The 15,627-nt window shown below is 50.6% G+C and overlaps 1 protein-coding gene across 1 annotated transcript; it reads right to left on the reverse strand.

Annotated features, from left to right (window-relative positions):
- Positions 1 to 450: 450 nt before the first annotated feature.
- Positions 451 to 14,721, reverse strand: DNAAF2 (dynein axonemal assembly factor 2). The gene is made up of 3 exons (XM_053981689.1): positions 12,561 to 14,721; positions 3,471 to 3,617; positions 451 to 1,328 (listed from the first exon to the last, which is right to left on the reverse strand). Exons 1-3 carry the CDS (start codon positions 14,670 to 14,672, stop codon positions 840 to 842), a joined length of 2,748 nt encoding a protein of 915 aa, XP_053837664.1. The 5' UTR covers positions 14,673 to 14,721; the 3' UTR covers positions 451 to 839.
- Between the last annotated feature and the right edge of the window lie 906 nt (positions 14,722 to 15,627).

Genomic DNA, 15,627 nt, shown 5'->3' on the forward strand with positions numbered 1-15,627 from the left:
CCCAGACTGGTGTTTCACAGAGAAATGTGACAGCAGTGCCAGAGCAGCCCTGAAAAGAGGCAAAATTAACTCTCCTCTAAAACACCTCTCAAACAAAAGCAAGTTGGTTCAGCAGCAGTGAGAAAGGGGAACAGGAAGTTTATTATTAGATGTGTTCTCTTGGTTATTCTGCTTTAGGGAGGTGAGAAACGCTGAAACTCGAGGGAAACTGAGAAAAATAAATAATCTGGATAAAGAGAATCCATTTCACCAATTGTAAATACTTCAGAGCAGACATGCACCCAGAGGATGTTCTTGTGCAATGGGGGATAGCTGGGTGCTGCAGATCTGAAGCACAGCACTAGGATGGAATACAGGGTATAAATGTTGATTATTTCTAGGAGACTAATTAGAACTTCTCCGGGTAATTAGAAATTTCATTTGATTGCTAAGAATCACTGTTAGTCTAATCCTGCAGTTATCACAAAATGAAAGGTTTGGAAAATGATGACTACTGCTCAATTCCCGAGGGAGCCATTAGACTAAGGATATATACAAATAATCCCTGAAACGTGGGAAGAGAATAAAAAATTTATGTAAACAATAAGATACATTTTTTTTCTGGGAGCTCAGAGACACCTCCAACTGCAACTTTTCTTGTAAGTCAAATTATTGCCATAGATGTGATTAGAAAATAGTTAAGCTGTTAAAAACAGAAAGTTTTGGTGTTGCACCAGTTTTAGTGGGAACCCATGGCCTCCATGTCATCCACCAGCACACGGAGCTGCATCAAACAACAGAAGGAAATCCTAAAACAGAGCAAGCATCAAACAAGAGAAGGAAATCCTAAAACAATGCAACTAATCCAGCTCGTAGAGCAGGGAGCTGTGGAACACCACGGGGCAGCGCGTTCGGTGGTCGCGGAGGATCCGCACGCTGCCGTCCTCGGGGTTCACCTCCCGCAGGACTGGGGAGCCTGCCCTGCTGCCCAGCCCTGGGGCTGCCTCCTCCTCATCCCCACCCCCCTGGAGTTTTCCTGGTTTTCCAGAGCCTGGGGCCGGGGCTGTGTCTCCTGCTGCAGCAGCACTTTCTAAATCGGGCTCCGTTCTCCCAGATCCGCCAGGAATCGCTGAACTGGTGGCAGGAGGTTCGTGCTGCAAACAATGGTGTGAAGCACAGCCTGCTTTTCCTATTGTTCCAGCTGTGGGAGCTGGGCTGGATCCTGCAGCACCTCCCTCAGCTGCAGGACACTTTGTTTCTGCCTTTGTTTCGGGGTAGTTGCTGTCGGTCTTTCCAGCGAGGGTTCCCCCTGAGCTGCCGAGTGTTCCTTGTCCATCATGTTCCTGTGGCTGTCAAGGAAATAAATGAATTATTTTATAGCTGGAACAAACTGTGCACACAAAGACAGGAGGGATTTGTTCTCCAACAGCTCAGCTCCACTGGGATAGTGGAAAGTGTCCCTGCCTGTGGCAGGGGGTTGGAAGCAGATGATCCTTAAGGTTCCAGATCAGGTTGTAATTCCATGATTCTCCTTCTAGAAGCCAAGTGAGCGGGTGCTGAGGTTTTCCTGCTCTTCTCTGGTGTGTGGGAATGAGGGGCAGGGAGGTCCTGCTGCTTCCCCAGGGTTTCCTGCTTTCCTTTCCAGCAGCGGCCACTTTCCTTCCACACCCAGCCTGATTCCCAAATCCCCAAATCCCAGCGGCCACAGAATCAGCCAGGGGATCTCAACTCTTGTTGCACGGTTGGAACCTTGCAATTAGGGAAATTCCTGGCCTGTGGGGCTAATCTGAGAGTTGCAGTTTGCCTCAGGAGAGGAGGAATTTGGAGAGGTGCTGTCCAAACAGCAGTTCCCCCCCTTTCACCATTACTGGGAGTTTTGGCAAAAACCAGCTGGTAATTCATAGGTGCCTGTCAGTGGAGAGTCAGGATCAGGTAGAATCCATCCAAGAGCAGCTGGATTCATGGATTCAGAGACAAGAGTCTCTCTCACACCCCCAAACCACAGGAAACTGGGGAAACACCAGTCACTCCTTTCCAAACTGGCCAATTCTCCCACATGAACACGATCGTGGAATGCCCTGAGTTGGAAGGGACCCTCAAGAACCATCAGCTCAGAGTTGGAGGTTTGTATAAATGGGATGGGACTGCTGGGATATGTTTTTTGACTTTTATTGTGGTATTAGTCTTATTACATGGTTGAGATAACTGAAAGACGGTAATAGTTTATATCTTGTTAGTAGTAAAGACTTTTCTGTTACAGAGCATTCTGAAAACTTTCTAGCCAATAGCATACTAAACATATTTTTCTACAATATTAAAATTTATCTTAGCCAAATCTAAAACTCAAACTATTATTTCATATCCTTACTTACTATACTGTTATAACTTTTCTACTTTCAAACTTTAAAACTACAACTAACTCTAAATTCTCTACTCTTTCTGTTTTAAAAACCTACTTTCACAACTTTCTAAAAACCTTCTTACCTTTCCTATATTTCCCACAAACTCCAACTCCTGGCCCCACACAGGAGCAGGAATGGGATGATTTAAGGTATCTCAGTTGCTCTAAGATCCCAAAAGGGACTCATCTGCTCTCCAACATTTAGAATTTCATTTTTTTGTGTCCAGCCCACAGCAGCTGTGAGAGTTAAGCTGGATCCACTATCTTTGGGAAACTCCTCGGGCCTCCAGCCCAGTTCCAGAGGTCATGTGCTTCCTCTGAACTTGCCTTCCAACAAACCAGCTACACATTAACCCCAGCTGCAGCCCCCGGTCCGTGGCCACAGCAGGGACCTGCTTCTTCCTGCTTTTTATATTCCCTTTAAGAAAAGTTTCATCTGAAGTTTGGATGCAGTGCCTACCCAGAAATCCCAGTGAACGTGGGGGCTTTACCTCACATTTTCCTCCTTACAAAATGAACATTTTGATTTCTTCATCTGTCCATTTATTTTGCCAAGGGAGGACAGTTTAATCCCGTGGCAGATCCCAGAAACAGCCTGGCTTGTTCTACACAGAGGAAGGAGAGCCTGAATGAGGCCTCAAACTACAAGGATTGAATTTGAGACCAGTGTTTAAGATTAATAGCCTCATGTTTAATTATCTACACAACAGGAACCCACCAAGTATTCCAATACATGGATTGAATAAAGATGAGGCAGGATTCTTCCCAGACAAAACCCTCTAGGATTTCTCTACCTGTACAAGGCTGAGTGGGTGAGCTATTCCTGCAAGGAAAAAGCACTTTTTTAAATGACTGGATCACAGTTCTGCACCTTCCAAATTAAATAGAGGAGGTTTCAATCCTCTGGTCACATGAAATGGCACAAACACAAGTTTTACTCCTGAAAACTGACATTTACACTTGCAAATAACCCCAGTCCTGGGTTCTCCCTGCTTCCTCAGGACAAAACAGGAACAAAGCTGTTTCAGTGGGAGTTGATAGGATCTTGCTGAAGAACATAAATCAGCCTGTGCTGCTCCTGGATCCTTACCTCCACCCTGATTTGAATTCTGTCCTCAGTAACATCCAGCACTTCAATTAATGGCTGGCTTTCCAGTGCTGATTGGGAGCAAGGGGAAGGGCAGAAAGCAGTGCCTAGAAATCCATCAACGTTCTCCTCACTGACAAACAATCTTTCCTAAAGAAAAAGAGAGAAAACAGCAGGTTATGTTCTTTTTGTGCTACACTTCAGGGCTACTGGGGCTAAGAACTCACTGCAAAGAAAGCCAGGACAGCAATTCCCAAGTTTCACAGCACACTCAAGTCTTGACAGAGAAATTCTAAGCCAGACATTCAAAAAATGAGGTGAAATGAATTAAAACCAGTGCTCAGCTAATTTTGCTTGAAAGTACAAATCTTCATCGTATCAAATATAAAGGAAATATTTTTTCTCTCTTTGGATGGCTGGCTAATTCATTGATGTAGATTCTCTCTGAAAAATTATTTGTACCAACCTTGTTCCACCATCCTCACCTGTCTTAGCACCAGGAAGGTGTTAGACTGTTGTGGGTTTGTCTCCTGGCTGTCTGTAGGAAACACAAACACCTCCTTGGAGAGGCACTGCAGGATCTTCACTCCAAGATCAGATCTGGAACACTCAGGGCTGGATCCATTTCACACCCAGCCACTGAGGCTGCTCTGATCTCCAAGCAGACAAGCCAGTTGGAAAAAAAAAAAACAACCAAAAAAAAAAAAAAAAAAAAAAAAAAAAAGGAGAGATATCCACAGGCAGAGACACAGCCTGGGGTGTGTTTCCTGGCTGCTCATAAACAGCCTGAAACGTGTTGCTATGGGTTTAGAGATTTAAATCAGTTACAGGTAATTAAAGGTCCTAAAATATATCCTGGAGGGGCTGTTTCACAGGAACTGCAGAGCTTTCCCTGTCCTTGTGTTATTCACACATCATCTGTGTAGGCTGAGGGGAAGGACAGACAAAATAAAAATGGTCTGACCTGAAGGAGTAGTTTAGGTTCTGGGAATTACCTTCCTTATTTAATTGGAAATAACAGGGACAAGTTGCAAACCTTCCACATTAAGTCACGCTTTTAAATTTCTCGGTCCAGTTCAACCTTCCTGTCAATCCAATGAAAGTTAAATTCAATTATCACTGACATCTTGCAGACCAAGAAGCAAAAAGGCAATTCTGCACATTTTTGGCCCCCTGTGGATGGAGCCTTATGCACAGCCAGATGTCACATTGTGTCTGAGTTACAAAATTTAACTGTCATCTTGAAAAAAAAAACAAAACAAACCAGGATTGGAAAAATAAGCCAGAGTCCTATTTTTTCCACTAGTTAAATTAGAAATCACAATATGGAAAGTCATAACATACATACTGTTGGTTTTCCAAGGCAGAGGATTGGATTCATTTTCTATCCAGCAAGATTACAATCCAGGCAAAGAGCCAGCACTGGATGCTGGGATGGTTTGGGGAGAGATTAAAGTGCAGCAGAGCTGCCCTGACTGAAAACCCTCTCAGAACATCCCTTCTTCTTGCATTTCTGCATGCAAAGCCTAAAATTCTTATTCCCTCGTGCTGCATCCTCTCCTGCCTGCCAGAGAGGGATCTGCCAGAGCTTTAGGCTGTGGAAATACTCTGCAGAGTTCAGGAGAAGGTGTCAGAGTACAGAACAAGGCAGGGGCTGCAGACACAAAACCTGTGCAGCACCCAAACTCCCACAAGCTCCCGAACTCGATCCATGGGCAGCTCAGAGAGGAATTCCCAGCTCTGCCTTGCTTGGCCCACAGAGCACAGAGAGTTCAGTCTCCCCCACAGGGGATTTGGGATTTTGGTGCCCTGCCTGTACTCCCAAGGAGAGCAAAGCACAACCCTCCTCACCCAGCTGAAAAATCAAAGTCAGGGAATCACGGCATGGTTTGGTTGGAGGGGACCTTGCAGCTCATCTCATTCCAACCTCCTCCCTGGATATATTTCAGGACCTTTAATTACCTTCCACTAGACCAGGTTGCACCAAGTCCCATCCTACTTTTCCTCTATAAAATGAGGAAAATAATCTCTTTTCCCTCTGAATCTGCCTCTGGCACCCGTGGCTGTGTGAGGGACAGCCTCTCCTCCTCAGCGCCATCAGGACTTTGCAATTTGGCAACAAATGCCCTGAATCTTTCTGGAGAATTTCTTCCTGATTAAAAGCAAAAGAATTTGTTTTCTTCACAGAAAATACAGTTAAAAAAAATAAAAACTGAATGGGAGGTCTGTTATCAGGGAAAGGTTCTTCCCCAGAGGGTGCTGGCACTGCCCAGGCTCCCCAGGGAATGGATGGTGACATTCCTGAGGCTGCCAGAGCTCCAGGAGCTGCCGGGGATGCCCAGGGTGGAATTGCTGGGGGGTTTGGGCAGGGCCTGGAGCTGGATCCCATGATCCCTGTGGATCCCTTCCAGCTCAGAATATTCCATAATTCTCTGATTAATCAGTGCTTTAAATGAGGATGAAAAGTAACCGCTTGTGCTGTTGCTCCCTTAATTCTGACTCGCTGCCCAAACCAATTTTACCAAGTTTCATCCCAGCCCAACACTGAATTCCCAGAAGAATTTACCATTTTATCCCATCCCTACCCCGTGGCCTGCCATAAATCATGGACCTGGGGTGTGTTTGTTGTCAATAAGGTGATTATCATTACCCTATTCCACCAGGCACTGTAACTCAGACTTTGCATTCACAGGGAGCACACACCGAGGCATTTATATTACTGCAGATGTTATCAGAGCACAGACCTTGGAAAAAAAATGATTCAGGAATTTATTCTAAAGCCTGGTCTGCCTTCCAAGCCAGAGCAAACAGAGGACAACCATCTGCAGCTGATTTCAATGACCCTGTAAAATAATTCTTCAATTTATGCTGTTTATTTTCTGGTATTTATGATGCTCTCTTAGCAACTTTGAATTTAATTTGTTTTTCCCTGCACACACTGTCATCTGCTGTTTGGTACACATTCATTTTTCCCCGTGACTAAACTGAGACCAAATTAACATAAATGTTAGCAGGGATGACTTTGGTTTCTGGAACACTTCATCATTCAAACCTGTCCTTGTGTCTCACGGCACCGAGAGCGCAGAGCCGCTCCCCTCACGGCTGCCCTCAGCACTCAAATGGGTTTATTCTGCTTTAATTTATCCAAATTGAAGACAGTTTCCATCCAGAGTTACCTCCCACGCAGCCTGCAAGTTTGAAAAGCAGGACAGATTTCAGGCTTAAATTATTTTGGTGGCTCCTGTAACGAGAGGATCAGGGAATCTCAGAATGGTTTGGGTTGGGAGGGGATTTAAATCCCATCCAGTTCCATCCACTATCCCAGGCTGCTCCCAACCCCATCCAAACTGGCCTTGGACAATTCCAGGGATGGGGCAGCCACAACCTCTCTCGTCCAAACCCAGCAACTGATGCCAACATGGAAAAGCATTCCTGGATTTCCTGACCTCTGCCTTTGTGGGATCCCAGTGCAAACCAGCTCTGAGAGCTGAGAATTTGAAGCTCAAAGTTTCGGTACCTGTAGTGAAATGAAAACTTTTCCAAGATGCTCATGACTGCAAAGATGAAACAGCTCCAAAGCAGCTTTGATGAGCTGCATCAGTAGGTTAATAATGTTCCTGACATAACTGTTTTGTGTATCACGGTATTCCCAAAATGCAGCTACCAATTAAAGACTATTCAGAAATTAGTTTGTTTTATAGCAGAAGCAAACTAATTATGGTCCTTAATGTAGCTTGGGAAAGGGATTACTTTGAAAAATGTGAAATAATAAGTTTGTTGTGTTCTCCTTCTTTGTCCTTCTCTGACCTCCCAAAAAACTTGCCAAGAGTCTTGAAATGCTGAGCACAGAATTAACTGAACCAAAAATAAACTGCTGGAGGATTACATTCAACAGCTCCAGTTTCCAGCAGCATCTTCTTAGAAGTAACCCCTGACTATTACAATAAGTCTTTATAGCAGCTTGGAAATTGAAAATTTTAAGTCCAAATAGTTCAGAAATGAGAGCAAAACAGCTCTCCAGGATGGATTTCTCCATGAAAGGCAGCAAAGGTTTAAAACATCCATGTCTGACACGTCCCAACATGGCTCTCAAGGGTTCATGCTCGGCTGACTCACCAACCAAGGAAAACTTTTATCCACAAGAGCCCTAATTCTGAGCACAGCGAGGACAACGACAGCCCAGCATGGCCCACGGGGGCACTTCCAGCCCTTGGGGGCACTTCCAGCCCTTGGCCTTCTCCACATGGTCCCAGTGCCAGGAGCAACAGAACTCTGCCACCTCCAGCTGCACACAAGTGATGTAGGAAAATGCAGATGGGATATTGGGACTTGGGAATTCTTGGCTGGGAGGGAGGTGAGGCCCTGGCACAGGGTGCCCAGAGAAGCTGTGGCTGCCCCTGGATCCCTGGGAGTGTCCAAGGGCAGGCTGGATCAGCCCAGATCCCCTTACCAGGTCCCAGCCTCTTCTAGGGGGCACCTAATCATCCCAGAATCCCAGAATGGTTTGGATTGGAAGGGACCTTAAATCCCATCCAGTGCCACCCCAGGGACACCTCCCCCTGTTCCAGGCTGCTCCAAGCCCCAGTGTCCAACCTGGCACTGGGCACTGCCAGGGATCCAGGGGCAGCCACTGCAAATCTGGGAATTCCAGCCCAGCCAGGAATTCCCAATTCCCAACCTCCCATCCATCCCTGCCCTCTGGCACTAGGAGCCATTCCCTGGCTCCTGTCCCTCCATCCCTTGTCCCCAGTCCCTCTCCAGCTCTCCTGGAGCCCCTTCAGGCCCTGCAAGGGGCTCTGAGCTCTCCCTGGAGCCTTCTCCTCTCCAGGTGAACATTCCCAGCTCTCCCAGCCTGGCTCCAGCCCTTGAAGCAGCTTCATGGCCTCTCTGGACTTGCTCCAACAGCTCCACATTTTTTTTTACCAGCTGCTTTCTGAAGGAAAAAGCACCAGGAGCTTCCAAAGGGTCTCCTTCACAAGGCACCGGTGGCTGTGCCAAGCAGAAAAATCACACCCATGTAGAACATCCTGCATGGAGGCCTCAACACTCCCAGAAAAGTTAAACAAAACTTCCCTATCTCTGAGCAATTCCCATTTGGATCCCTCACACACAGTGTAACTCAGACCCAGCTCCAACCATGAACTCCTCAGGAATGTTCAATATAATCTTTTTCAGCCTGTAAATGTGGGGGAAAAAAAAAAAAAAACAAAGCAATGCATAGGAAAGCAGAGGAAATACTTCCTCTGTTTTCCTCTGCTCCCTGCTGTTCTCTGGAGCCCCGTGGGGGTTTACGTGAGTTAAATCCCAATATTCTCCAGAAGATCTGACGGGGTCTTTTAGGAAAGGGATGGGCTGGCTGCAATTCCCTGCCCAGCGAGGGGTACCCAGGGGGAACTGACCAGAGGAATGAGCACACATCCTCTGAACAAACCACTGCAGGCCTCTGAGAAGGGCAGGAAGGGTGTGGATCAGCCTAGAAGGTAATTCCTGCATGAACCAGTCTTTTTCTAATCCCATGAAAATGAGCAGACACGACCCCAAAACTGCAGAATTAATTCCCTGCCAAATGTGTTTCACATGCTCCAAGAACTGAGCCCCCAAGTCTCAGCAGCTCAATACACCCCCAGAAAACTGCTTCTTATTTCTGTTAGGAATCGAGCATTTAACCCCAGGAGGCCAAACATTCCAAGACATTCCAAGTGCTTTCCAAAGGCATAATTTCCATAATTGCCCAGCCCCAGCACTACCATAAACCAGGACACACTGGGACATGTTCTCAGAAACCCTGCCTGGCAGGCTTACAAATTGTATTAATGGTTATTTAACTCCCAACCGTTCTTCCTTCATCATTTACTCCCCAGGCTGTGTTGTCTGGAAATGAAGGGGAACTCTCTGATGCAGGAGTTTCCCAGGCCTGAATTCCCAGGATTTAAGCAAAAGATGTAGAAGGTTACAGAGGGTGAACTGCAATGAAGAGTAATGGGGAGAGCACAGCCCATGGCTGGTATTTCGAGGCAAAGAGCAGAGATTTTGGCAGTGGGGAAATCAGGCAGCTTCCTCAGGTCATGAGATTATTCCCTGGAAAAACAGGGCCTGGAGCAGGCCCTGCAGAAGGATCAGCACTGTGGTCTCTGGTGCAGTGACTGAGCACCAGAGCAGTGACAAAAGGTGGCTTTTAAACCCCTGAAATATGTGACCCTAAACCCACAACATTCGAAGTTATGGAATCTTTATTTTTATAGGATTTCTGGTCACCATAACAAGTCACAGAATCAAGAGGATGGAAAAGACCTCCAAGATCATCATGTCCAACAGCAGTGTGGACATTCTGGTTTGGCCAAGGAGTGAAACTCCTCACAGTTCAAGTCCAGGGAGGAGCAGGACACTGTAAAGATTTCCTGAAAAGAGGCACTTGCTGCAGTGGGAATTCCAACTGCTCGGCATCTATGGAAACTGAGCTCTAAATCTTCCAGCTCAGGGATTCAGCCACTGCTGACTACAAAAGGAGAAGCAGCTCTTGAAGTTCTGTTTCAAGCATGGCATTCTAAGGATGAGCCCAACTCATTCTTCTACCAGCATGTGGATCAGAGCAGCTTCCAAGAAGGAATTGGCACTTAATGGGAATGATTTGGGCAGGCAGCCTCAGAGGGCACTGAACAGCCACCGTGGCATGGGGCACCGAGGAGGGACAGACTCTGGACTAAGCCAGGGAGGAATCTGCTCCATGGAACTCCACAGCAACCCTCGGCCTCCAGCAGCAATCAACTTCCCAGAATGGAGCAGAGCAGGAATTCCATAGCTGTTAAAAACATTGGACAGGGCTTGGAGCAGCCTGGGATAGGGAAAGGTGTCCCTGACCGTGGAACTGGTTGAGCTTTAAGATCTCTCCCAACACAAACCATTCCATGATTCACTTTTGCCAGGCACCATCCTCTGGCAACGCTGCTGTGCGAGAGGAGATGACCAACAAGCAGATTGGGAGGTGCAGGATAAAATTCCTGCTCCAGGATAAAATTCCTGCTCACCTCAGCCCCAAAAGCTCCCTTTAGGCATTGACGCTGCTCTGCACTCTGCAGTGACTGATGTGATTCATTACAGGTCTCAGTGCAAGAACCACAGCTCTGATTTCTAGAATGAGACTCAAGGCAGAAAAACCCCCAAGGTGGCATCAGACAAATTGAAGGAATCAACATAAGAAGAAGAAAAGCGACCAGGAACAAATGGTTAATGGCCAGAAGGCAGCAAGTAATAGTGGCTCTAATTAAATATTCACTTTTCTCCCTTCAATCTGAGTGAGTGCAGCTCTCAGGCACTTTGGGGAAATAGCACAGATTAAAAAAAGAAAGCAAACAGGACAAATTACTTCAGTTTATTTCTCCTGCTTCAATTTGCAGACCCAGTGTCCGAAAGGACTGGAGGCCAGGAGAATCTCTTGGAGTCTGCTGTGAATGAATGGCCAGGAAGCTGATGACTAATGCCCAATCTCTTTCTCCTACTCCACCCAAAACATTTTGCAATATATAATAAAATCAGCTCATTCAAGGGGTTTTTGTAACTCACAAAGCCAAAAATCTCATTACTGGGTGGCCTTTTAAAACCCTTCAATCACAAAATGTTCCTCCAATTGCCATAACAAATCCATATACCAAACTTCCAACCATTAGTGCAGCCACCACCACGTTCACCACTAAACCATGTTCTCAAGTGCCACATCCACAGGTTTTTCTGAGCATTCCCAGGGATGGGGGCACCACCAGTGCCCTGGGCAGCCTCAGTACCTGCACAGAAAACAGGCAGGAGTTTACACAGTGGCTTTTTTGACGTGGCAGCAGCAGGCAGTGCCAGATCACAGCAGTGAACAGCAGCACTGAGTGTTCTGTGGCCCCACTTGCACAGACTTGCAGGCTCCTGCCCCGGTAAAAGCAAAGGAAATGCTCTGCAAACAGCTCGGCGTGGGTGGTTCCCCATAAATTCATCATCTTTGATACTTCCCCGAAATGATCAGCTCCTCCTTCACAGGAATTGCTGCTGTAAAAGGTGTGCGGCCGCTAAATGGGAAATTCAACGTGGTTTCAGCTGCACAAACACTAATTGGATAAATATCTTTCAAAATCATGCACAAGTCATTTCCAGTTGTAGGGATGGAGCAATTAAGCTGCTCCAAGCCAAGTCTATCCCAGTGGATATGCTTGAAGCCTGCCAGCTTCCTGGACTTGCAATCCCACTGCACGTGATCCAAACTGCAGAGGATTTTATTGCTCTCAACTCCAGCCAAACTCCAAATCCCATGGCTAGAAGGTTGCACAAGAACTGTGCAGCTTTAATCCCTGCTCATGAGAAACTGTCTGCAAGTCTGAGCTCACAGAGGAACGTGGTTCTCCACAAAACTTGTGTGAGTGCTTCTGGACAAAGAGTGTCACAAGGTGGCATCCCTTTGGGGACACTGGATGCAGCCACCCCACTTTCTCCCACCCCAGGAGCATCACTGCCCAAAAACCCATAAATTTAGAAAATACTAAATTAGAATCATATTCAGACAGAGCAGGTGAGGCTTTACCCCAGCAAACTGGGAGAGCTCAATGCTGCTGCTTGCTGTTCTGCTCTGGTTGAACTAATGGGGGTTACTGTGGCTGTAAATGGGAATTCTGTCCCAAAACAGAGACAGGGACACTCCCTCTACACTTCACGAGGGTGTATGCACACGTGTGTAAAAGCCTGGTGTATCATAAAGAGCTTTCTTTGTGTGAACGGGCTGCACTCTATAGGGCTTTAAAAGTGAACACGAAGGACATAGAGGGCATAGGCACTGCTTTCATTCATCACCAGAATTTCCCTTAGAAAAAAAATTGTATGGGAGGCAGAAGTCATTCCAATTCCAAGGATGAAGGCGGCAGCTCCACGGTGTGACCTTGGCGCTGCTCGTACAAGACTCGCACAAATCAGGTCACGGCACTGACATCCGGGAGCAGCTCTCCGAGGAAGCAGCAACTTCAAACTCCCCCTCACACCTCCCTGAGCCACCACTCAGCAAACAGCAGCCACACCCAGCAGCGGCACCTCGGGCAGGTGACACCCCAACCGTGCCACCGTTACCTGCAGAGCGGAGGGGTGGAGGCCGAAGCTGAACTTGTCCCAGAGCCCGGTGCTGCCGGGGGCCTTGGCGAGCCCCACCGCGGCGTTGTGGGCAGAGACGCTGACGCTGCTCTCGGGGGACAGCAGCGCGGCTGGGAAGCGCAGGAACAGGGCGAAGGCAGCGGTGTCGGTGCAGAAGCGGAGGCTGTAGTGGTGCGTGCCCACATCCCCGCGGAGGCTCTGGGGCCGGATGCCGGGAACGAGCAGGAGCAGCGTGAGGGACGCCTCGTCCTGCCGGGCACGGAAGGGAGGGCACGTGGCCATCTCGCTGGGGTGGCCCTCGGAGGCCTGCGGAGGGGTATCCCCGGTGGGCATGGCTGGCTCGGGGCTGGCGATGGGGGAAGCGGCACCGGAGCAGGGCAGTGCCGGGTCCGGGGGCTCGCTGGGTGGTTCTGCGGGTGGATCAGCGGCGGGTTCGGTGAAGGGTTCAGAGCGGGGGTCCGTGGTTGGACCAGCGGGGCGTTCAGAGCTTGGATCAGTGGCCGGTTCAGCGGGGGGTTCAGAGCTTGGATCAGTGGCCGGTTCAGCGAGGGGTTCAGAGCTTGGATCAGTGGCCGGTTCAGCGGGGGGCTCAGGAGGGGAGTCAGCAAAGGGTTCAGAGGTTGGATCAACGTGGGGTTCACCCGAGGGGTCAGTGAGGGGATCAGCGGGTGGATCACAGAGTGGTTCTACGGGGGGTTCAGCGAGGGGCTCAGCAGGCGGACCAGCGGGAGGATCACAAAGTGGGTCAGCCGGGGGTTCGGCGAGTGGATCACCGGGCTCCCCGCCGCCGCACGTGCTCCGGGCCGCGCCGCCAGGCCCGAGTTCCGGGGGAGGAGCCGCTCCGCCGCCCGCCTCTGCCGGCCCTGCCTCTGCCGGCCCCTCGGCAGCGGGCTCGGCCCCCTCCAGCCGCTCCCCCGCCGGCGGTTCCCGCGGGCCGGGCGGCAGCACCACGGGCAGCGTGACCTGCAGCTGCCGCTGGGCCCGGTTGAAAGCGGCCCGCCCGCCGCTCTCGTCCACGTCGTAGGGGAGGCGGAGGCGCAGGCGGTAGGCGGGACACTGCGAGTCCAGCCGCAGCTCCCGCCCGCGGATCTCCAGCTCCGCCTGCTCGGCAGAGCGCAGCAGCGGCAGCTCCACCGTCACCACCAGCTCCCGCGGCACCGGGCTGGGCGCCGAGTCGCGGCAGTGCCGGTAGTCCTGCAGGTCCACGTAGGAGCGGTGGCGGATGCTCCAGCGCGGTGTGGTGGGGCCGGAGGGCGGCGGGGCCGCGGCGGGCGAGGAGCCCCCGGCGGCGGGCGGCGGGGCAGCGGCGGGCGGGAAGGGGAAGGGCGGCAGCGGGGACTCGCCGTCGTCGGGCGGCTTCGGGGCGCCGCCGGGCAGCGGGGAGCGGATGACGGGCGCCTGCGGGACGCCCTTGTAGGAGACTCCTCGCAGGACGGCGGCGTTGTTGCGGTCCAGCCGCACCCCGCAGTGGCTCTCCACGGCCTCCAGCGCCGTGTCGCGGAGCAGGCGGCGGAAGCGGGCGCTGCGGGCGGCCAGGCGCAGCGCGGCGGGGTGGAACACCACGTCGTACAGGAGGCGGCGGCGGCCGGCGGGGCGCAGCTCCTCGCGGCCCGGGGCCACGCTGTAGGGCAGCTCCCAGCGCTGCCCGCCGCGCTCGGCGCGGGCCCGCGGCTCCCCCATCAGCGCGTTGCTGCAGACATTGATGTAGCAGCGGCGGGAGCCGTCCTGGCTGGTCCGCAGCACGAAGCCCGGCGTCGGGTGCACGAAGCGCACCTCCACGCCGCGCTCCCGCTCCAGCGCCGCCACCTCCTCCTCGTACAGCCGGCGCTGCTCGGGGTCGGTGAGCTCGGCCGCGTACTCCGCGAACAGCGCGCGGAACCGCTCGTCGCGGAAGGCGCGCTGGAGCCGCTCCGCCTCCTCGGCGCTGAGGTCCAGGTCGTGCAGCCGCCCCGCGCCCGCCATGGCCCCGGCACGGCCCGGCCCGGAGCGCTGCTGTGGGCACGTCGAGCAAGATGGCGGCTGTTGCTGTGGGGACGGTAAACAAGATGGCGGCGCTGGCGCGGCTGTTGCTATGGAGACGGCAAACAGCATGGCGGGCTGCCCCTCAGGGCCGAGGCCTCTCCGTGCCGGCCTCGCCTTTCCCCTCCCCTCAGCGGCTTCCAGCCAGCACGCCTGGCATCCGCAGGGCTGGTTTTCCACCGTCATCTCTTTATCTTTCAGCAAAGTGTATGTTCCCTCCCCGTGCCACAGCTCCGAGCTCCACTGCCATCCCCTCACAGGGCACTTTTAAATCCGCAGCAGACCCAGCTTCCCTCCCAGCCCTGCTGTCCCCTCAGAGCCCGTATCCCACTGTCCCTCCTCGTTCCTGCTGTGGAAAACGAGGTTCACTTTCCTGATAAAAATTAAGTAAAGGACAGTAGGACACAAAAATAAAGCAAAGGTAACAGCTGGGTGCTTGGCATTCAGCCAAGAGCACACCTATTTCGGAGACATCCTTTCTATAGCTTTTCTATTGCATCAGCCTACTGCATATTCAGAAACAATTATGCATATTTAAACTTTCCCCCGAACTAGTTTACATGTTCTACGAACTGTTTAGCATTGGGTGCACCTTTTTAGAGCTGTGGTTTCTCATGATCACCTCAGTCTGTACTTTTTGCAGACATAGGTGTTGACAGTAGTAGGGGTTTTCATCACAAGTTCACTGGGTGCTATCCCAACTAAGTGGGCAGTTTAATTATCACAAACATAACTATATCAGCTATCTCACTACTCTAAGTTTAGTTAATAGCAGAAATAAAAACCGTGGAGCAAAGTTACTTGAACTTTATACATACAGAATCCAATTCTCTTAGTATTTGTGAAAAGCCAGTATTACAAAATGTATTTATACCAGTGCCAGCAGAGCAGCTCCTGTCCCCTCTGTGGCACACCTGGTGTGGCACTTTGGGGTACCCTGCTCTGCCCTCCATGCCCACAAACACCTGGAGCAGGTTTTGGTTCACTTTCACACTTTTCCCACTTCCCTCCATCTGGATTTCCTCTT

This window comes from Vidua macroura, chromosome 6 (assembly GCF_024509145.1).
Source record: "Vidua macroura isolate BioBank_ID:100142 chromosome 6, ASM2450914v1, whole genome shotgun sequence".
In the NCBI taxonomy this organism is placed as follows: Eukaryota; Metazoa; Chordata; class Aves; order Passeriformes; family Viduidae; genus Vidua; species Vidua macroura.

Excerpts from the sequence above, each read along its gene's own strand:
- DNAAF2 (XM_053981689.1), bottom strand. The coding sequence starts at position 14,672 with ATGCTGTTTGCCGTCTCCATAGCAACAGCCGCGCCAGCGCCGCCATCT. Across the intron at positions 3,618-12,560 it reads TCCACCCCTCCGCTCTGCAG|GAAAGATTGTTTGTCAGTGA; the intron begins GTAACGGTGGCA and ends CTTTTTCTTTAG. Across the intron at positions 1,329-3,470 it reads GAATTCAAATCAGGGTGGAG|CCACAGGAACATGATGGACA; the intron begins GTAAGGATCCAG and ends TTTCCTTGACAG.